The following is a 23,561-nucleotide window of genomic DNA, read 5'->3' on the forward strand; positions in this document are numbered from 1 at the left end:
CTGGCTGGAGCACATATAGCAGCTATCTCCTCAGGCCTCTGTTGGTACGCCTTGAGCATGTTCACATGGAAGGTTCGCCGGACTCTTTCATCTGAGCACTAAGCTACCAAATAGGTAGTGTCACATATTTGCTTTACTACCTTGTAGGGTCCCTGCCAAGAGGCCTGTAATTTTTCCATCTTGGTAGGCTTGAGGACAAGAACATTCTGCCCTGCAGCCAAGGTGCGATCCCGGGCAGTAGGATCATACAACTGCTTCTGCCGCCCCTGCGCGGTTTGAAGGTTCTCCCGCATGGTGTCTGTGACTTCCATCAGTCGATCCCTGAGCGCTAGTACGTATCCTACCACAGAGGTCTCCTCAGACCCTACACCTCCTTCCCAATGCACTCTAAGTAGATCTAGTGACCCCCGCATCCGTCTCCCATACAATAACTTAATAAATTGGCATTTTCACTTCAGAAATAGATTCATAAGAGGACAGATAAATTAAGTTCCAGGCTTGTGACGGGTGGACTTTGGTTCAGATGAGGTTGCTCTCCTGCACAGGAAAGGTTCATGAAATTCCAGGATTTGTTCTTCTATTTCTGTTGCATTCTACATGACACGTGTAGTATAAATAGCTGACAGCATCACCCAGCCTGCAAGGCCATACCTTCCAAACCCCACTTAACCATAAAAGACCCGACAACTTTTTGGAGAAAAATGACCATCGCAGCCTTTTATTGTGAAAACAGCACTATCAAATAAATTACATAACATTCATTAAAACAGAAACTGAGAAATGAAGCTTGGTGGTCTTTGAGATCAACAACACAGAAACTATTCACTGTGAAAACCTTTGCTTCCACATTGGCCTCCAGCCGCAACACACCGGCTCGGAGACAAACCTCATTTGCAGTGACCTCCATTTTACATATTACGAGGTAAACTCCTTGTTAACCGGAATTTACCAGAGAACCCCACTCTTATCCCCACTCTCGACCACTCTTATCAATAAATTCTCTCCTCCTCCAAAGAGCCACCACTGCCACAGCGTGCAAGGGTAAAGCCTTACCCTTGCGTGCCCCGCTACACACACAGCGCTCACTGAATGCCCTCCTGCAAACCTAGGGCCCACATATCGATCCCCACGGCATTAAGGTGAACCCCATCACCCCTAAGGTACCGCCAAGTATCAACCTCCAACTCCAGATGCCGGACGACCAGGCCTCCATTGTGTGTCACAAATCTACCCACCTCTTTGTTTACCTTAATACGGGCCTTGTTAATCCTATCCACTGACCTGACCAGGCGCCAAGATGTCCTACCCACCATTTCCGACCATAAAATCAACATGCCAGGAAACGCAGTGCGCAGCCGCAAAAAATCAAATTTCACATCCCGAATAAGTTCCCACACGGACCTGGCCCCCATGTCATTACCACCCACATGTAACAACAGCACATCTGGAGCCCTGTCAAGCCTGGAAAAATGATGCACTTCCGGTACCACCCTGATTCACATCATACTGGGCACCCTGATCTAGCGAACCTGAGCTATCTGCCGCGGGAAACCCAGTTGCCTACCATTAGGGCGGACATCAGCTCGTCTGGCCCCCCCGTAAAGAAAACACAACACACAACATAAGCCCCAGATACGCAGCCCAAAACAGATACATAGGTACCCCCCACTTAATACTCAATCCCGTATAAGCTGTGGGCGGACATACAGTTTAAACCTGTCAGAATCCCACCGACCAATACGCTTAATTGCCTCATCGTCCAAACCCGACCGGGCAGCCTCAGTGGTGGCCCCGATGCGAAAGGAGTGTGAAGCATAACACCGAGGATCAAATCCCGCTGCCACCAGACACTTCCGGAATACAGCAATTAACTGAAAGCGAGATAGCGCAGAACCATCCGAATGTATCGGGAAGGAACCCCCCAGATCCGGTCTGACGGAAAGAAAACCCTCCAATGCACTTACAGGAAAAATAGGAGATTCTGGAATCCGCATGCCCTTACCCCCCTGATCGAACTTAGACCTCCGCATACACAAAGCAACAGAGCCACGAGAACAGGACACCTCACGCATCAAGAGGCCCCCGTGGCAGTTTTGGAAGGGCTAACCAACTCACTCACCCACAACGCCCCGAAACACGCCAGCGCAAATGCAGCCTGAAACAACAAGCATTCGTAGGCAGAGGAGCAAAGCTGGTCGAGGCAGACAAACCAGGCCTGCAACATGGCAAAGGAAACTGGGCGTCGACCATCCAGTCGCTTATGTGCTTTCTGATACCCCCTTAAGGCCTGCCTAACCCAAAATTCCTTTGTGTGGTCCCTGCAGCCTTGAAGCTTGAAGAAAAACGCTAAACCTGCCAGTTTGCGATCAATCGTCGCAGCTGAAACCCCACGCTCCAAATGTATCGAAAGAAAACACAGAACAGCATGTTTTACCTCTGAACCTTCCGGATCCACCCCCCATCTGGTGCAGAAATCCCAACCACTACCACCATACCTTTGAATATGCCGACCAAGTAGCTGTACTCACTGAGCCTTGAATCCACCTTGCTGAGACTCCAATGCTATGCTCCACAGCCAGCCGGGACAAGGAACCCCGTGCTGCTCCGCCTCCGGTGCCAACTCTCGGAACCTGTCCCACTGAAAGCGAGACGAAGCGTCAGCCAAAGTGTTTTCCACCCCAGGAAGATGAACAGCATAAACAAAATAGTTCAACTGTAGACAACACAACACTAAGTGCCGGAGTAACCGTACCACCGGCTGTGAAGCCGGCGTAAGACCGGTAACCACCTGCACCACACCAAGGTTATCACAATTGAACTGAACCTTGGCATTCCAGAAGGAATCACCCCAAAGTTCCACCACCAAGACGATGGGAAAGAGCTCCAAAAGTACCAGATTCTTTAAGAATCCCTCGTCCCACCACGCCGAGGGCCAAGGCCCAGCACTCCATTTACCTCCACAAAATGCCCCATAGCCCACTGAACCTGCAGCATCAGTGAAAAGCTCCAAATCGAAGTTGCTGATGGGGCTAGACATCCACAAAGAGCGTCCATTGAACGAAATCGAGAAAACCATGCCAAGCCAGCAAGTCTTCCCGATGTTCCCTGTGCAAACTCACAAAGTGAGTAGGCGATTTGACCCCAGCGGTGGATGCCGACAGCCGTCGGCAAAACACCCTGCCCATCGGCATAATCCGGCAAGCAAAATTCAACTTACCCAACAGTGACTGCAATTGGCGGAGCTGGATCTTGCGCTTCTAAATGGTCCCACGAACTTCGGCTTTAAGGGCCTCGAGTTTATCCGTGCGCAATCGACACTCCATCGCCAGGGAATCCACCATGATGCCAAGGAAACAAAGGGACGAAGTCGGCCCCTCAGTTTTATCCAGAGCCAAATGCACCCCAAAACGGCCAGCGATATGCTGCAGCATCCCCAGCAAGATAGAGCAAACGTTGGAAGACGGCGGACCAACACACAAGAAGTCATCCAAATAATGAATGACCGAGTTGATTCCAGAAACGTCCCACACCACCCATTCAAGGCGCAGGATATAGAGCGACCTGCGGGCAAGCAGCGGTCCACATAGTACCCCCCCTGCCAAGAGCAACCGAGCAATAGAAAACTGTCCGGGTGAGCCGGCAGAAAACGAAAAGCTGATTCTATATCCGCTTTCGACATAAGTGCCCCATGCCCATAGTGGCACACCCAGGAAAGTGACGCATCAAAAGAGGTATAGGTCACTGCACATGCCTCAGGGGCGATAGCATCGTTAACCGAACCACGCTTCGGGAAGGACAGATGGTGAATTAACCTGAACTTGTTTGCCTTCTTCTTTGGAACCACGCCAAGCGGGGACACCACCAAATCCGGAATTGGCAACTCAGTGAAAGGGCCGGCCATGCGACCCAGCGCCACTTCCTTCTCCAGCTTGGAGGAAACCACGCTTTGATGTTGTAGGGCCGAACGTAAATTCTGGGAAGTCGCTGGAACGAAGGACAGAGAACATGGGATGCGGAAACCATTAGCAAAGCCCCCCCTTCATTAGCAAATCCCCCCATTCCAAGATCTGAGGACGTCATACGTTAATGACGAAACGTGTCATTTTGGAATGCACATAGGACACGTGACCGGTAGTTGGAAGGACTGTTTTTGGAACACACGCAGAAGCCGGCGTTTCCTAGCCTCCCCTACCTGAGTGGGTACCGTTCAGGGTGCACCACTCGTGTCCCCTAATGCTTTTTATTATTTGGTCTGTCTCTTATGGCATGTAACATGTTTTATGACTGATCCCTATATTTTAAATAAATATTTTTTTAATGGACTTCACTATGAGGCTTTCTTATACTTTCTGACATCCGATACCATACGGAGTCCATATAAAGGAATACACAGGACGACCTATAACCAGGAACTGCGGGAGGACCGAGAGTATCGCAGACCCCATTGGGTGGAGAAAAGTCTTCCCTTGAGCCTGAATGATCCCCCTACCATAGGGCGGGAGGGGATCCATCACCTCTGGTGAGTTTTCCTGACACACACCCGTCAAGCACAACGGTGGTCCCCCGATCTCCACTCCAAGCACTACTCCTTTTTTGGGACTTGTCCCTGGGTTTCTTTTGGATCTACATCCCTGCATGGCGTATATTTATACTCAGCACAGGCGCATATAGGACTGACTTCTGTGGATATTTAATAATTTGCTATTTTTAATAAGGACACTATTTCCGTTTTTTTTGTGTTTCTTTTTTGTTTTCACTTAGAGTTGCTTGTTTTATCACTTATTGGATTAGTGCCTAATGTGTGTGTGGGCCCTCATTATTGCATATATATATATATATATATATATATATATATATATATAGGTTCACATCTTATTGTATAATTCTCGTATTTTTGAGGTATAATTCACAAATTATTTACACATATTTGCACAATTTGCAAGCGCAAAACTGTGGGGTGTATCACCCCTCTTCTTTTTAAATAGCGCAGCCTGCCTATCGGGATACCTAAGCAGAAAGGGAAGCATCCTTTCCACCCTCACCGGCATCCTCCCTCTTACCTGAAGACTCTCCGGAGCGCCCTTTGCCGTTTTTGAAGCAGCGTGACAGCGCATGGGTTCCCCCGCAGTCGGTGCACTCATGTTTAAAGCGGCAGGGCGATCCAAACTTACAGGCTCCCTCCTTGTACTGCCAGCAGTAGCCCTGATGGAAGAACCACCGACCCCTCCTGAAAAAAAAACTGGTTGGGAGTCTGCACCGATGTCATCAACCTCATTCAGAGACTAATGTCCTTATGATCCCACCACAAAGATGGCCTGACGGCCATCCTTTGACGAAACTGCTCGTCGTAACGCAACCAGGCCACGCCACCATACATCCTGTATGCCTCGCTAATGGCCTAAAGGTAGCAAAAAAGAGCAGAACAATGCTAAGGAGACCTCTCCCCTACAACACTAGCCAAAATGGCAAATGCCTGTAGCCAATTTGAAAATGTCCGTGGAATCAGTCGGTACAACGTTTTTCCTCGTCCTCCTTCTTACTCTCTCCTGGCTTCAACCTATCCAAGTTAAACTTCTCCAAGGGCAACAACGTGAATATCTCCACATACTCACCCTTCCAGATCTTCTCCTTCACTTCCGCCTTGAGGTGAGAACCCAAAGGGCCCTCAAAACAGACATAGACCACACACTTGGCGGAACCCGCCAAGCGGATTGGATCAACCTTCTTGCTGCTGTCACCCGTCGCCGCAGGTGAATCAGCCGATGCTGCACTCCCAGTATTCTCCAATCCCAGACCACTTCCAGATGCTGTACTGGTATCTAAATGCACTGAATGCCCACCCGCACCACCGGGTGAAGCTACAGGTAGGGGGGGGGATCGACTGCGTGCACCGGTGTACCCCCAGGCGAGACCCATGCCGCCCGACGGCGACGCCCTAGCGCCCGCTTCTGTCTCAAACCGGCTGACTAACTCCAGCAAACCTACCAACAAGTCCCTGACACCCCCATCTGAACCCCCAGAAGCGGAAATGCCTTCCGCTGCCTGTGGCACAGAAGTACCCGTCAGCACCCCACTATCCTGCACAGGGGTCTCCAACCTAACCTGGCCTAGCAAATCCTGCAACACAGAGCGTACAGATAAAGAAGACAAATTAGAATGACACTTACCGGGCTACCCAGGACTGGGCCCAACAGCCGCCTCGCAAGAAGCCCCCGGCGCCAGATTTCTGAGACATCGTCCCCATCAAACTGGGACAGTTCTCCCTCCGACCGAACGTCTGTCTCCGCTGGCTGAACGATCACCGACTGTACCCCAGATCCGCCAGACCTGGATGCCGAGGGCCCGTGGCACTGGTCACTCCAGCTGTTCCTGGGAAGAGCACCAGACCCGTCCCCCGACCTCCTAGATTAACTCCCTGCCGCGGGTGCTGACCCTGCGATGTCCCGCTGGAGTTCCATCCTCTGCCTGGGCTGGAGATCACAGAAGAAGGGGGACCACTGGCCACAACAGGAACCTGGCCAGCATCCATCTCTGATCTCCCCCGCTGAGCCACCTGCCTGCCCTGGACATCAGCATTGGCAGTGGCAGTCTGCTCCACACACAGGCGACGGGCAGGAGAGGAAGACAGTGGTGAGACTCCTCTCTCCACTCCAGCTGAGCTCCACCCATGCCGGGGATTCCTCCTAGGCTCACCTCCAGATGAAGCAGTGGCACGCTTCTCTGGGGTGCCTGGAGGGTCCCTCACAGGTCTCCCGCTTTGGCGCTAAGCTCAGGGGACAGAGTCCGGGCTGAAGCGCTCCAGAGGCCGTGACCTCTGAGCACGTGGGATCTCTGACACGCCCCCCCGCAGGCGACGAGGCATCTAGTTCTCTCATCAGCGCCTCCACCTGAGACTGGAGCCAGGCAGCTCCCCGATCTGTGATAACAGCTGATCAACCTCCATAGCCCGCAGGTTACCTGGAGTAAACAGTGCACAGATCCAGCAGCCGGGACACGAGTCTCTCTCCCTGCAAGGGCTCAGCACGCTGCTCTCAGATCTTAATCTTCTTCTCCTCGTGTCTGCTACCCAGGCCCGGACTGGCCATAGGGCAGACCAGGCATATTCCCAGTGTGCCGCGGCTCTCACTCATCACAAAGATAAGACTGTCTGACATGCAGTGAATGTAAGCTAGTAAAGCCACACCGATCCTCCTTGCTTCTCTGCCCTGTTGATTTTTTGTCCTTCTCTTATCTGTTCTGTCTATAAATCTCTACAACACTTGTACTGCAGCCTCTGGTCTCAGCTCAGCATTCCACACACTGATCTTACACCCTTTCCATCCCAGTTTGCTTTTAGCTCTTCTGTCTTGTCCCCACACGGCCTAGAATATTCAAATTTTATCTGCACCCCATCACTTTGCTCTTCTCTAGCACATACCACCCCACCCTACTCATTGATTCACTATTTTAAGTTAAGGTGCAGGAATTGGGGGGTTCTGAGGTGTGATAGTGCAGGAATTGGGGCTGATCTGAGGTGTGAAGGTGCAGGAATTGGGACTGATCTGAGGTGTGATAGTGCAGGAATTGGGACTAATCTGAGGTGTGATAGTGCAGGAATTGGGACTGATCTGATTTGGGAAGTTGCAAAGCTCACTTGATTTCTTACTATTATTCAAGCGGTTTACAGCAGTTACTTTATTTGAAGTTGACAGTTGTTTTTTATTTATCTGGCACTCCCAATTTCTTTGAAAACATTTTTTGGCACACTGTGCCCAAAACGGTTGTCTACCCCTTGATTAGAGTAACCCTCATCTTGTGCTGCTTCATACTATTTTTAGGACTCAACCATCAAAACAGGATTTAAAGTAAGACAAAAAAAACAGCATAATATGGCAGCTCTGATCTAAATTGGACCCAGTCTGTCAGATTAAACTAAAAAGGTACTGTAATCGAATCCACACATCCTGGAACATTAAATCCTGTCATCAACCATCCCGACGAACGCCACGCCCCGCCACACCCCTGTCACACCCCCGTCACCCCCCCCCCCCCCCGGGCTGCTCAGTCCAAAATGCCCAAGCCTATTTTTTGTCCCAGTCCGGGCCTGCTGCTACCGACTGGCCCCTTCACCCCTCCCATCGCGTCCTGACCTTTTAGTGACCCCTCCCAGCCACAGGATCCCTGCCCAGTAAGGCTGGACAGCACACTGAAAAAAATTAACCCTTCCCTGTCTGTACAATACCCATATATCATGCCGTCCCTCCGCTTATTTTATTTATCTTTTGCTCTGGGGCTCCATTGAAAATTGCGTTCCGGAAGCGCTTCCTGTCCATCCAGAAAGTGGAGGAATTGATCTTCTTGATTGCCTGTATTTGATTTTACCATTGTGAGTATGTTTTTTTAATAAACATTTTGGATTTTAAGACGTTACTTCACCATGTGAGCCCTTATTTTCTTCCAACATACTGTATCCTGAGCATACATTTATGCATACTGTCTACGGTACACGGGTCTTTTCAGTGGATACTTATATGAGCTACATCCTCTAAACTACAGAAAGTCTATTACCCCTGCAGGGGTTACCATATCTGGTGAGTGCGGTCCTGGGAGTGAGGGGAGCACAAGTGATTTATCAGTTACACCAGCCACGTGTGGAGAATATCAAAGACTTTTTATATGTGCACTTATATGGACATTTTTATATAAGCACTGAGTCACCTTTTATATGTCACTGGTTTCTGGATTTGCACTGAATCACTTTTTTATATATATCTTTTCATATATGTATATGTGCACTTATATGGATTATTTTTTGTATTAGCACTGAGTCACCTTTTATATGTGACCTTTTTCTGGATTACTGAATTATTTGCACGGAGTCACTTTTCACTAGTCACTATATTCAGTTTTACTGCTATATTTTCAATAACTTTTTTTGATGATTGAGAGTCTACTATCAAGTTAGTGTGGGGTGATATTTTTTGTCACAGTTGCATGCACATTGGTCACTTTAATTTACGTATCATTGAGTAAGATACAAGGTGTTGTCTATTACTTTATATTTATTATTTATATGGCTGCTACTATATATTTATTGCATGAGGACACCTTAATTTAGATAATTTTATTTTTGCTATTTATTGTGTATTTTCCATTTATTACCAATCACTGTTTACAAAAGCTTTTATTGGAAAGTCAAAAACCAAACATTACAAAGCTGATTCAGAGTCAATCATAAAATGGCAAATACAGCAGTAAAAATTCTCTGGTACAATGATAAATAACATGTCAAGCAGATTATGTGGATATCATATAGGCAGCATAGGTAATAGCATGATTACATTATAACACATATAAAGAAAGTTAAGGACAGTTGTCCCAGATATCCCATTTGTCATGGAACAGATGCAAAGAATTGTGTAGAGAGTGAAAAACATATTCAGATAGTCTGAGGACCTCCATCCTAGACATTACCTGAGACCATAAAACTGTAGGAGACCTCCAAATAAGAGAAATCATTGCCATTGGATAGCACTAAATAGGGTATGAAGCAATCTAGTCAAAGGGACTGGGACATGCGGGATAAGTGCAATAAGGCGGCATATCTTGGGACAAATGGGGATGTCTCTGCCTGATAGCTGCAGAATTTTAGCTTTAGTTTGGTCCCACAATCCCTCAAGGTGTTTACAGCTCCAAAATAAATGCAAAAGAGATCCCTCTTCCGAGCAGCCCCTAAAGCAGGTAGGTGATGTGGAGGGATAGAATGAGTGAATCAATAATCAATAATCTTGCGGTCAGAGTTCCCCTTTAATATTGTGGTCAGAGTGCCCCTTTATTATTCCCATCAGAGCTGCAGCAACGCTCAGTCACCACACCTGTAACAATGCTGTACAGTGCACAATATTACTACTAATCCACTATAATATGCTTTCTATAAAGTATATTATACTGTGGATTACCCCCTCCCCCCCTATATAGTGCACTGCACAGCAATACCAAAAAAATTGCAGCCCTTTAAATGACTTTTGTGGACATTAACAGAGTGATTTGTGTCACTGCAGATGCCGATTTCTAACTGCCCCTAAAGCACAGACTGGATACCTGTCCCTATACTGAAGAGAGACTGGACCTATACCGAAATACCAGCCCTGAAATGGACTTTTGTGGACATTAACAGAGCGATTTGTGTGACTGCTGCCGATCTCTAACTGCCCCTAAAGCACCAACTGGATACCTGCCCCTAACCTGAAAAGATACTAGTAGACCTATACCGAAATACCAGCCCTGAAAAGAACTTTTGTGGATATTCACATAGCTATTTGTGTCTGGCAATCTCTCCCTCATGAGCACAGCAGACCTCTCCCTACCCTGACAAAATGCGGAATGTGAAATGGCCGACAGCTCAGGTCTATTTATAGGGTAGGGGGCATGTCCATGTGCTGAAATGTTTCAATTGGCTGTCCCGTTCCACCTGACGGCTGTGTCATGGGTCAAAGTTCTTCTGAATGAAAAAGAAAATGGCGGCGCGGACATATTCGCGAACATCGGCAAAAGTCTGACTTTTTGCGAATTTGCGAACAAGCAAAATTTGCCATGAACCGACCGCCGGGCGAACCGCAAGAACATCTCTAATTGTAACATCCTGACTGTCTAACTCTAAGGTGGTCCCACCTGTATAGAGAAAGGAAGCAAACTTTAGTCAATCTCATCACATCACATATGAATCACATCACATATCTAACAAGCTGAACAGTTGAATGCAAAGACCCTCCTTCAAAAATACAAAGGCGACCTTTCCACTTCCTCCCTGGCTGCCTCTGCCAACCAGTGTCTTGACACGCCGGGGTCCTCCTTTAACTTGGAAGAACTTGTCCCCTGACACTAACTGTCTAGACAGAGTCCTCTTTGATGAAGTGAAATGCAGCGTCCTCTGCTGTCCCTTTGAGATCTTTGATGAGGAAACAGGGCAGGTCATAGTCTCTCATGACCTACAGTCCTGCTGAGTCAGGGAAATATCACAGGGGTCCAGTGAGCACCCCACACCAAAGTTCTTGAATACTCACAAACTTTGTGACTTGTAGCAACATCTTCATCTGTACAGACTGTGGATGAAGTCCCACACAGCCATTTGTAATCCACAGAAGGCCCCGGCCCGATGGCCCAAAAGACCTAGCACACAAATAACTTCCCAAAAGCCTGATTCCGATGGTCCCATAGGCATGACATCACAGCACTTGACTTTGCAAAAGGGATCCTGGCCCAATGGCCCAAGGGGTCTGGTTGAACTCCCAATACTTTTCAACTTTGATTCAGTATCATATCACCTCAAAAAGTTTCCTTGGTCAGTTGTGGTAGCCAGCCGGCCACACAAAATTTTTTTTTTCCCGCTGCTCCTCAACTCCTCCTTGTTTTTAAAGAACTCTAACAAACTCAGATGTAATACTCCGGGTGGGGCACTTGGACATACTCCCCTTGTTCACTTCTGACCCGGATGGACCAAGCATGTCTTGACTCGTCCAGGCGACAGACTTCCACTTTATCTATGTAAATGGAGCGTCCATAGCACCACTGAGCTTTGACTTTAGCAAACTTCTCCTTTAGCCCTTCCTCCGAAGTGTCCCGGTACGGCTTTGGGACAAAAAGGTAGTCCCAAATAAGTTCATCGCACCACCAGTCTCTGAACTTTTCCACTAGGAGCATGACTTCCCTGGGAGCATAGGGGTAGTCGTAGCCGTATTCCAATGCCACCTTCTTTTGCATCCACCGCCGCATCCTTGATAACCTGGGAAGGGTTTTCCAGTTACCTCTCCCTGGTGGAGAAAATGGGGTGTGCACTCTTTGGATCATCTCCTCATAGGCTGTGTTTTGGTCCCTGGCCCTAGCAATGTTGAGATCTGGGACCCTTGTGACATAGGCATCACAGAATCCCAATTTCTGGGCCAGTTCCCCTCTTTCAATAGCCTCCTGAGCCTCCCGGTCTAGAGGCACAACAACTTCAGGACCTGGGGAGCTGCTTCCAGTCTCTGATCCCCATTCCCACTCGGTCTCCTCCATGGATCCCCAGTCATCCATACCTTCTTCCAAGGAGCCATGTTTCAAGTAGAAGGATGGGGAATCCACTCTGACAGGGCAGTTCTCACCCTCACTACTGGCGTTGGAAGAGGACACCTGGACAACTTATGTCTGGACAGGCTGGGGAATACTTATTGGGGCGGATTCCATTAGGGCCCTGACCGACGATACTTCTGCCCGGGTCCCTACTGTTTGGGTGGACACGGATCCCCTCCCCATGGAGCTCTGAGACCGAACTCCCTTCCCGCAGACTGTAAGCCCACCAACTACAGGCAGGGCCTCCATCTGCATCATCAGCCTGAAGATGCCTCTTCCTGCTCCGGAGGAACTTTGACTCGTTCCCCGTCACCTCCTGAGTGAGGCCTGTCTCCCACATAACTAAGCTTCTTGGGATGGCCCTCGCTCTTCTCTGCCCTGAGCAGCAAATCCCCATATTGCCCACATTGAACCCACGCTTGCACCCTCAGAGTTACAGTGGCACACTGGGCACATACCACTCCAAGGAACTCACGACCTCCTCCGGTGCACAACGTGAGTCCGCCGTCTGGCACCATCCGGATATCAGTATCCCAAACTAGCGGGGGATCAGGCGGGTAGATCTGCTCTCGGCTCTGCTCCGCAGGGTTTTCGGCCATGGTGGTAGCCATAGCGGGAACACTCTTCGCTCCTCTGGTGAACGACATGCCTCCTTCTCCTACACGTGTCTCCCGCACGGCCGCGCCCAGACTAGGGGATATTAATAGGGTCCTCTGGACCATTCCCGATTGGCCGGATGTTTCCACGATCTCCACACATTCGCCATACTGGGTGGTTACTCCTCCCTCTGGGCAGTCCTGCTCATGGCACGCTTTCCTGTACGGTACTGTAACTCTTCCCCTGCCATGCTGCTGCGCTGTAAACACTTGGGAAGTAGCTGCAAAGCGGAGTATATCACTTGCTAGATATACATCTGCCCACCTCAATTGCACTAGGGTCTCCACTGCGCTTTTCCCGACTAAAGCCAGCTGTCCCTCCTTGCTCGGCAAGAGCAGCATCCCCCTACCGACTGCACGGTCGATACTCCTCTTCCTTGCCACACACGTGCAATTCTCATCTTCCATACTGGCTCCGGGACTAGCCCCCCTGCCCGTCTCGGCATGGTTGACTACGATCCCCACAGTATAGAAACTATACAGAATAATTGTCCCGCTGTCAAATGCACGGCCAACATTCTTCCACAAAGCGTGCACCACCACCCGGCCCCTGGCACCTCTTTCCCCATGCCCCTGTCCTCCATTTCCACTGTCCTCATTATGACCTCCGGTGTCCACTTCTCTGTCCTCCCTTGGACACTTGACGCTATCTTGACTGTTCACACCCGGACTCCTTGCTATTAGACAGTGGCTGCATTCATGCATCCTGAGACCTTTGCCTCCTGCTCTCCACTTTCTGATAGCAGAATACATCTCATAGTCCATATGAAAAATCTTGGTCACTTTACAGTCTCTTTGAGAGCATTTGCGCTGCCACAAGCATCCCTCCATGTGGGCTTCCAGCCTCAACCCACTCTCCCAGCCTCCCGCAGTTGCAGTCTCACACCCGGCCTAGCGCTTGGATAGCAGTTTCAGACACAAAAATAGTTTTTTTGGACTTTTTCTTGTGCCGTTGTCAAGGGCAACTGGCCCGGTAACTAATGGCAAAATCCCGGGTGAGCCTCCAAATGTAGCAGGTTTTCCAGGCCTGTGGCCTGATGTGGGTCTGCCACTGTTACCGGTTACCTTTCCAGCCCATGTGAGCTGCGGCCCTGGATGTAGATAGAGATATATAGGTGGTATGGCGCTCATAGATAATGCAGAGGAATATATAATAACAATACAGTAAGGAGTGGTATGTCTTAAATGAATGGCCAGGACAATATTCAGCGTGTTGTTAGGGGCTGTACTGACAATTAGCACAAGGTGGGGATTATAAGTCCATTGTGCAAGTCTCTGAGGATAAAAGGGAAATAAATGGCCTGGAATCCAATAAAGGATAAGCAGATACGGGGTGGATCCAAGGATGGATGGATGGATGGGTCACAAGGCACTCAGGGCTGCTGTCCGGGAGAGTGAAGTCGACTCTGAGCAGTAGATAAAAAGAAGAGGGAAGCGCCTCTTGAGTGTGGTAAAAAGCACAATTTATTACAAAGCAATATAGTAACTTACATATAAGTAAGCTGGTAAGTGCATGGCTCTCCGAGGGCGGCTGCTGGAGATTGCATCCAAGTATCCAGGTGTCCAGGCGTAGACTTAATGTCCAGGAACTGGTGGAGACTTAGCTCAATCGTTCCGGAAGTGCCGTGTAACGATGGAGACTTGTGCGGCGGTCGGGAGTCAGCGGAGGCGTCTGACGTCACAGGTAGGTGTGGGCAGTCTGGGCTTCACAACTAGTTTCAGAGCATGCGCGAGAGTCCTGTCCTGGACCTGCGCTCTCCTTTTTCAAGTGTCGTACTGGATGTAGAGACTGAGACATGGACAACTACGGCATCTTGGTTTTGTTGTTTTATTGTAGATAAAGGTGATGGGAGAAGGGAATGAGTGGGATACTCCTTTAGGCTTCAACTATGTACACTTGGGACTTGGTTCCTGAAAAATGACCGTTGGTGCTTCTTTGATGCCAGCCGACGCCAGCCAATTCTCACTAACTCTGAGAATACTCTGTAGCTTAATAGAAGTGCAGAATCCGTGACTTAAAGTCCAAAAGATCAAGGACTGTGGAATTGTAGAACCACCGATACTGTTACACCGCAACAAGTCACAGAATACTTCCCTCCCGTCTTGCTCTGGCTTGAGGTAGTATGTTGTAGAACTGTAAATCACAACTGGCACACTCTGTACAATTCAGGGCCCAATAGTAGGTGCCCCCTTTTACCTTTAACATTGAAATCTTTGGGGTTTACTGTCTATGCACCCCCCTCTGTAACTTTAGGGTCCTCAACCTAGGTACTCCCTTTCCGCTAGCTGGCACTGGATCCCAGAACCTCTTTCGGAGTGGTCCCCTTTAACTCTGGCAGACCCCCAGGGGCAATCCTCTGTACTCACGACCTGTGTAGGCTTTCCTGGGACTGAATCCCTCTCTCTCTCCGCAGGTTCTCAGCACACTGGATCCCCTCAGCTCAACTCAGGCGACACCTCGAGACATCCTCTTTCCTCAGACAGGAGGAGAGACAGCCGCACTCTCCATCCTGGGACTCTGCTCCCGCCAAAGACATTGTGTCATGTGTCACCCCCAAACTTATACCCACTCCCAGAATCCTTTGCGGCACAATCTGCCTTCTGGGGTAGTTACAAGCCTGGATGTGTCCCCTGATTGGGTTTCCTCCACCGCCCTATGAGAAACCTCTCACAGGAGCCAGTGGGGAGACTCCCCCTTCAGCAGGCACACCTGGAAACCATGACACCCTGACTAAATAAATCACACCCCTGCTGTTAGGCAGACATGGCCCACTATACCTTTACCTAGCACCTACCCGTAGGGTGCTACACACATCTAAGTATTGCTTTGATTATTTAGGAGTCACGGACTTCATGGCAACATGCTATAAGTCTCACAGTGTAAAGTGGGATTAAATCTTCATATTTCTTGTGAGATATTGTTGATAAATATTACTCTCCCATTTGAAGTTATCCAAACCATTAAGTATCTGTCTTTCACTTCCAGTGACATTGAGTACAGTCACATATCTTCTTCCCAAAGGTAGACTAACCAGGTACCAGACCTCCAATCGGTCTGTGCCTGAGTTAGTCGGGTAACAAGTCCCAAAGAGTCAATCCATCATGGCAGCTTCCTTGGCAAAGTTCCACATAGTTTGTAAGTTTGTCCCAGCAGAGCACATGGAGCTCTCATAGCCAATCAGTCTGTGGAAGTGTGTCCCTAATAGACACAGGGTGACTTACACATAAGAGGGGCCTAGGGGGGCTGAGAGAGATATTTCCCAACCTCTCTAAGGTAAGCTGTGTTCCACGGGCCCCCCAACCAAAGCTACTCCCATCACATCTCTCCCCTTTCGGAAGGAGACTAACAGAGTCAGCAAAGCCAACAGAATACTGGCATGTATAAAAAAGGGGAATCACTCCAGATATAAAGAGATTATTCTCCCACTCTACAAGACTCTCGTCCGGCCACATCTGGAGTATGCTGTCCAGTTCTGGGCACCGGTCATCAGGAAGGATGTGCTGGAACTGGAGAGAGTCCAGAGAAGGGCAACAAAAATAATTAGGGGAATGGAGGGCATCGGCTATGAGGAAAGACTACAAGCACTGAACTTATTCTCTCTGGAGAAGAGACGATTGAGGGGGGATATGATATCAATGTACAAATACTGTACTGGCGACCCTAGCATAAGGAACAAACTTTTTAGAGAAAGGGTATATAATAAGACACGTGGCCACTCACTAAAACTAGAGGAAAAACGGTTTAACCTTAAAATACGTAAGGGGTTCTTCACTGTCAGAGAAGTAAGGATGTGGAATTCTCTTCCACAAGCAGTCGTATCAGCAGGGAGCATCGATAGTTTCAAAAACTATTAGATGGGCACCTTAAAGACCACAACATATAGGGGTATTCAATGTACAGTTAACAGCAAACACACACACATCATAGGTTGAACTGGATGGACGGATGTCTTTTTTCAACCTCTCAAACTATGTAACTATGTATTAGGAGGGGACCCCAAATGGTTGACTTTGAAGGTAGTCTGTAGTTCCAGTCCTCCAATGTCCATAGGCACACAGTACCCCAAGAAAATTATCCCGAACGTAGCATTACTCACCCAGCCACCCTCTGCTTCTCTCGTAGAACATACCCGCTGCAGGGAAGAAGCATGGACAGGCCCTTTTCTCTGGAGTCCTTTCAGCTGCTGGAGAGCAGACAGGGTGGCTGGGCTCACTCCCTTATGGTGTTGGGGACCTGAGCTGACTGCCCAGCATCCCTGGGATATAGGAGGTGAAGACCGCAGTCCCATCCACTACCACAGGAACTCCATCTTTTGAACTTAGAGGGCAGAGGCCAGCCGCATTCTGCTCTGTTGCCAGCTCTTCTGGTGTCATCATTCTGAGGCACCGTCTGCTGCTGGGAAGGAGAGCCAGCTGCTCCATCTTCCTTACCCTCATCTGGCAGTAGGGACAACCTTTCTCTGGTACTGTCTTCCAGATGCACAGATCCTGGCTGGGGAGGGAAGACCGTTGGGGAGGGAGGACAACAACCTCTTCTCCCTTCTCACCCTGGGCCTCCGGAACTGCCACAGGTGTGGGGCAGAGGTCGTTGACTCTCTGTCCAGCTGCCAGCGCTTCAGCTAGGTGTAGAAGCTTCACTTCATCAGCTTGTCGCTGGGGCGAGGGGCAGGTTTCCCCAGCTTCCTTAAACTCTGTAGCTGTTGCGGGTGCTCGGCAGAGGTTGGTAGCACTCCCCCCACACACACCTGTACTCTATCAGTGTCCACTATCAAGTAGATATAGGAGGAGTCCCTTGTAGTGCATTGGCACATCTCTCCCAGCAAGGAGTGTTGTCTCCAAGGGTTAGAGAGGCTGGATTCACCCCTTTTTTATGGATAGTGTAGGACCGACTGATAATGGGGTACTTTGACATAGTGGTGGGCTTGAGCACGATATGGCCATATGGTGGGACTAAATCCCCATTTTTATTTATGGATTGTCTCCATGTTTGATAGTCATTTCTTTTGCATGTGTGCGCTATTCTTTTTTAATATACAATAGCACTCTGCCCTGTTGCCAGCATTTCTGCTGGGGACTTCCCATAATCCACTCCGGCTAACTGTTGGGGAGGGAGACTGGCTTCCTCCGCTTCCAGACTGTGGATCTCTCGCTGGGGAGGAAGGATGACCACCTTCTCACCCTGTGCCTTTGGAACTGCCACAGGTGTAGGGCAGAGGTATTGGACCCTCTGTCCAGTTGTCACCGCTTTAGCTGGAGAAGTTTCTTGTAACTCCACAGATGCTGCTGGCAGGAAATCCCATGTCCCTGTCAGTGGTGTAGGAAAAAGGTCAGCCGCCTTTTCTCTCAAGAAGGCTGGAGCTGCTGTTGGTGTTGCGCAGAGCTCAGTGATGTTAGGCCCTGATGCCAGCTGTTCTGCAGGAAAGTAAACCGTAAAGTCAGTGGCCTTGCACACATGTTCTTGGGTCACCAATTGTTGCAGGCAGAAGTCAGCAGCGCTATGCCTGAATGCTCGCTCTTCTGCTGTAGGCTTACTGGGATGTTCCTCCTCAGCAGAAAAGTCTATTAAATCCCCAGCCTCTGGAATTGCTGATAGTTTAGGGCATGGTCTGGTGGCACTTGGGCCCAGTGGCAACACTTTGGCGGGTGATTTATCATCCATATCTTCCTCCGATGGAAAGTCAATTAAATCTGTGATCCATGGTTGGGGAATGAAAATGGCTTACTCTTCTCCCATATCTTTATCGAGTGGCTGGACAGACTCATTCCTCCATCAAAGCTTGTCCTGTGCAGAAAGAGGTTCGTCAAGGTGAGTCAGCACTTGCTGCATCCACCATAAGACCTCCGCATCCAAGACCGTGGGTGCAGGTGAGCAAAGCACACTATTACTGTGCCATATTGTTGATTCTTCAGTCAGGATTTCTGGACTGTCACTGGTACTTCTGGATATTTACAGGCAAGGGGAGCCCAGGTTCGGCGCTGAGCAGACTCTAGCAGCCATCTGTAGGCGATCTATAGCTCCCATTCCTGATTGGCTAGAAATTCCAAATCTTTCAGTTACATACATAGTTACATAGTAGTTGAGGTCGAATAAAGACAATAGTCCATCCAGTTCAACCTGTGTAGGTGTGTGCGGACATAATTATTTCCCATACCCCTGAATGTTTTGATCCTTGAGATGTACGTCCAAGAGTCTTTTAAAAGTAGCCATACTCCCTGCAGTTACTACCACTTGTGGTAGAGAATTCCACAATCTAGTAGCCCTTACTGTAAAAAACCCCCTGCGTAGCCTAAGGTTAAATCTCTTCTCCTCTAATCGCATTGTATGGCCTCATGTCCTCATGCATTCATTGCGACTGAACAGTTTTTTTCTATGCTAAGATCACCGTTGAGGTATTTATTAATCGCTATCATGTCCCCTCCCAGGCGTCTCCTTTCCAGGGAGAATAAATCAAGCGCTTGTAAGCGCTCTTCATAATTAAGGTCCTCCAATCCCCTAATTAGTTTAGTTGCTTTTCTCAGGTCTCTCTCCAGCTCCTTCACATCCCTTCTGAGGATTGGCAACTAGAACTGGACAGAATACTCCACATGTGGCCGGACCAGAGTTTTATAAAGTGGTAGGATTATAGTTTTATCTCTGGAATACATCCCCTTCCTTATGCATGCTAATATTCTGCCGGCTTTGGCAGCTGCAGCTTGACATTGCATGCTATTGCCAAGTCTATCTTCCACTAAGACTCCCATATCTTTCTCCATTTTTGATTCCCCCAGGGGTCCCCCCCCCCCCATGTGTATTGGGCGTTTATGTTTTCAGTCCCCAAGTGCAATACCTTATAGTTCTCTACATTAAACCTCATTTGCCATGTAGTTGCCCACTCTGTTATTTTGTCCAGGTCATTCTGTAAGATTTCTGCCTCACAATGTGAAGTTATTGCCCTACTTAATTTTGTGTCATCTACAAAAACTGAGATTTATTTATTTCAGGTTCTTATATAGCTTATATATCTTATATAGCAGCACTTTACATATACATTGCACATTCACATCAGTCCCTGCCCTCAAGGAGCTTACAACCTAAGGTCCCTAACTCACATTCATACATACATAGTAGGGCCATTTTTTTATACAGGGTCCAATTAACTTACCAGCATGTCTTTGGAGTGTGGGAGGAAACTGGAGTACCCAGAGGAAACCCACGCAGGCACAGGGGGAACATGCAAACTCCAGGCAGGTAGTGTCGTGGTTGGGATTCGAACCAGCGACCCTCTTGCTGCTAGGTGAAAGTGCTAACCACTACACCACTGTGCCGCCCATTGTTTCTGTCCAGATGACTAGATAATTAGTTCAGGTTAATTCTATTTCTCTATACAATTTCATCTGCATATGATAATGTAATCAGGCAACCCCTGACCTGTGTGTGGTAATCTGATCAGCAGGGGGAAGTGCTCATGTGTGTATAAATTGAGTGTGAAACTGTTCAATAAAAGAAGAAGATTCCAGTACAAGCTAAGTTGTCGGCTAGCTTTGTATGGGGGCTGGAAAATCTGATATCTATGTTCATGACTGGGAGGAAGCCGTATACTGACGGAAGTCCACAAGCACAGTGTGGATTGAGGTTCCGTAATATTGGTGTCAGCGGTGGGATGCTTCCTGCAGTCTGGGACATCCAAACCTACAACGGGATCCAAAGTCTGGATAGCAGAAGAGGAGAGGTACAGATATCAGCCGCTATGGAAGAGGAATGCGGAAGGAGATTGCGAGAGATGCAGATACAGCACAGGGGACCAGTGTCAGAGCAGGTCCTGCTAGGATGGCATGATTCTGTGCTCTCGGTTCTCTGGAAGGAAATGCTAGCCCGTGAGTAGCGCCACCAGGGAATAATCCTCCCCTCTATCCAAAAAAGGTACCGCTCATGGTATGGATTGCGGGAGCTGTTTTTGGGAGATACACCACACAAGGCGCAGACAGCTGAGTTAACAGGCTGGTCTGGGCAGAAATGTGGTTGGAAGAGAGCTATAGAACCCTCCGGTGGCATGTATCCCAAACATACCCTTGGATAGCAGATGACAGCCCAACGGAAGGCTTTGGATATGGCGACCGGGTACTGTTGTACGAGAAGCTGTCAGGGGACTCTAACTTTGAGAGCGATTTGGCATGGCGGTTAAAGGAAATGATGGATTACAGAGAAAGGATTCTGAACATCTCCGAAGTGTTCTGGGCACTATTTATTCATAAATAGCATTGAGGACTGGATCATTGGCTCCATTTGAAGCAATCCAAACCATTAAGTATCTGTCTTTCACTCCCAGTGATGATGAGTACCGTCACAGACACAATCCTAGAATTCACCTAGACCTCAGTTATAGTTTTAATGTTAGCCCTGACTCTTGCTATTTGCTGGCCAATCCAATTTGGGTATTGGGACAATTAGGTAGTCCACAGTTTAGTTTTGGCACCGGAACTAGATTTGTAGGATCTACAACCTAAGAGACAGGTATAAAACAGTCAATCTCACCAATGAAACTCTGGGTTTTTCATAACCCCAACAGACTGTATTATATCTGCTGGAAGGACAGTTGTGACATACAGACTAAGGGAGCAATCCCTCAGTCTATTATGTTACTGCTTAGTGCCCATGACCATCAGGAAAATTCTTCATGTACAGTGTTGACAGGTCTCTATTACTTTTTGTGTGGTTCTGCAGCTTATAAGGTAGTGCCCCTAAATGTGAAAGGTTCATGTGCTTTACTAATTAAATTTCTGGGGTTCATTATCTGTGTAACCCCTGGTACGGTTTGGAAAAATCGGTCTGGTAATCCGATGTCCACCTCCTCTAACAAACAATTATCATAAGGATTGAGTATCACATACACAGATACTCTCTAAAAGAACATAACAACATATACTCCCATTATGGACTAATACACATCTATCTCCTCTTTCTCCCTCTCGGTTCTTTCGTTCCTTTCTCTTTTTGCGCAACATCAACATTAATTCCTAGGTGTAAGATGTCCGCCTAAAAATGCTCAAAATCTGGGCATTTATATTATATATACTCTTACTGTCAAATAATATAAATTTATCATGGTGTTGAATGTTCAGGCAAAACACACAAACTACTATATATCGGAATATTAAAAATTGCCACTCAATGAATGAGAACAGAAGATATAAAGATTTCTTTGTATCCACGTACATTTTAATATAAACAAAGGTGCAGAAAAGTCCTCCTGTTTTGCATGGACTGCATGTTCCCATGGCTACAGCATAATATTCATTGGCCGCCACAGGGGAGATGACTTGCGGGAGAGACAGGGTGGCGATGAGCCACCCCTGATGGGTTGTTGGTGAGCGAACGTCACTTCCGCCTGTCTTCTCCTTTTCCAGCGGAGATGCGTTCCAACGAACGTCATCTCCGGAAGTAGATACATGACGCACATCTGGTGCGCCGTAATCACCATGAAAACACCTGAGCCGATTAGCGACCGGTGTGTTTTGGGGTATTTAGGTCACAATATCATCATGGAGCAGGACAGGACGGTCAGAGGTTGGTGGAGACACACGCTGTAGTAAGTACATCTATATTAGAAACGAGCAATGCTGAATTGAATGGGCTATACCCTTATGGCAATTCCTTCTGTATTATACACATTTTTTTACCCCTTTTTTCTAGTGGCAAGAGCTGGTTTGAGTTGAATATGGGATGTGGATTTACCCTCCTCTCCCTCCCCCGTCTTCTAGAATAGGGCATATCTCCCTGAACACTGCTGCTGTATATTACCATGGTTAGAGCTATATAGCTCCCTTTATACATACACACAGCTTGTAAGTATAAAATATCAGGATGAAAAAAACATATATCTCCTTTAGATATGTACCCACTCCCTATTTGGTCTTTATTATAGATTATACAAGAAATCCAGTGGGATTCTCCTATCTTTCTCCTATCTTAAAATATGGGGAGTGTCCCTTCTCTATGGAACTAGATGAATGGGAAATATTTTTCTGAGCTGTGAACTTCAATCTTGACAGCTCATAAGGTAAATGCAAACATGAAAAATAAGTATTAACTCAAGGCCTCACTCCTCTGTTTGATTCATATATATGTATATACTTTCTTCAGTCAGGCGTTAACCCTTTGTCGACTGTGTTATCCGCGACGCTGCCGTCCTTGATACATGACTACTTTGGAACCATAGGTAACCAGAGGATAAATATCTAACTGAGGTAATAGCCCCCAAAAATATGCTTGATAGGTCATATATTTCTTATTGTTTTACAATATAAGTGGGTTGGGATTTCTTCCCCCCTTTTGCTCCGCCCTTTATGGCTCCTATTGATTGCTGATTTGCCACGGATTATGCAGTTCTTTGCACCACAGGAGGTTGGTTAATGCATTTAATCTTTGTAAGCCGCTATATGAATAAATGTAAGAATATAAAAATACCGGATAAATGTACGTTGATTACTAATTATATATTCTGTTTATTTTGCTAAGAAAGTATTTAAACGTCTGAGGTCCAGAAGAAGCTAAGGCGAAACGCGTCGACCTTTCCAGACCAATATCACAATACTTACCGTTTGCTATGAACTACGCATAATGTCTGTATATCCAATTTAAATCTATATGGAGATTCCTTCTCCACAGAGAGTTTGGATTTTCATATGTCAAATATGTATACATGTCTTTCTTTTTTGATTAATTTTTAATACGTCTTTAATAAAACATACATGTTTTTAACCAAATAATTTTGCCTGTCCAGTATGTGCTTTTAAAGTCCGCCAATATTTGCTGTACAACTAAGGTTGTATCAGCGGTTT

At 47.6% G+C, this 23,561-nt stretch overlaps 2 protein-coding genes across 2 annotated transcripts in view; both read right to left on the reverse strand.

Annotated features, from left to right (window-relative positions):
- The window catches only part of LOC309548058 (plasma membrane calcium-transporting ATPase 4-like), a gene marked incomplete at both ends in the record, with an annotated part of 1,291,629 nt that overhangs the window by 452,902 nt on the left and 815,166 nt on the right, over positions 1 to 23,561 (reverse strand). The gene's annotated exons all lie outside the window — the stretch shown is intronic.
- On the reverse strand, positions 1,083 to 5,141 carry LOC309546663 (uncharacterized protein; the record flags this gene model as incomplete). Its single annotated transcript, XM_082246384.1, is given in 5 exon segments — positions 1,083 to 1,496; positions 1,500 to 1,520; positions 1,524 to 1,668; positions 2,529 to 2,713; positions 5,061 to 5,141. Coding segments are annotated over 5 exon segments (846 nt in total).

Source organism: Pelophylax lessonae (genome assembly GCF_965119305.1).
Source record: "Pelophylax lessonae genome assembly, chromosome: 2".
Classification (NCBI taxonomy): domain Eukaryota; kingdom Metazoa; phylum Chordata; class Amphibia; order Anura; family Ranidae; genus Pelophylax; species Pelophylax lessonae.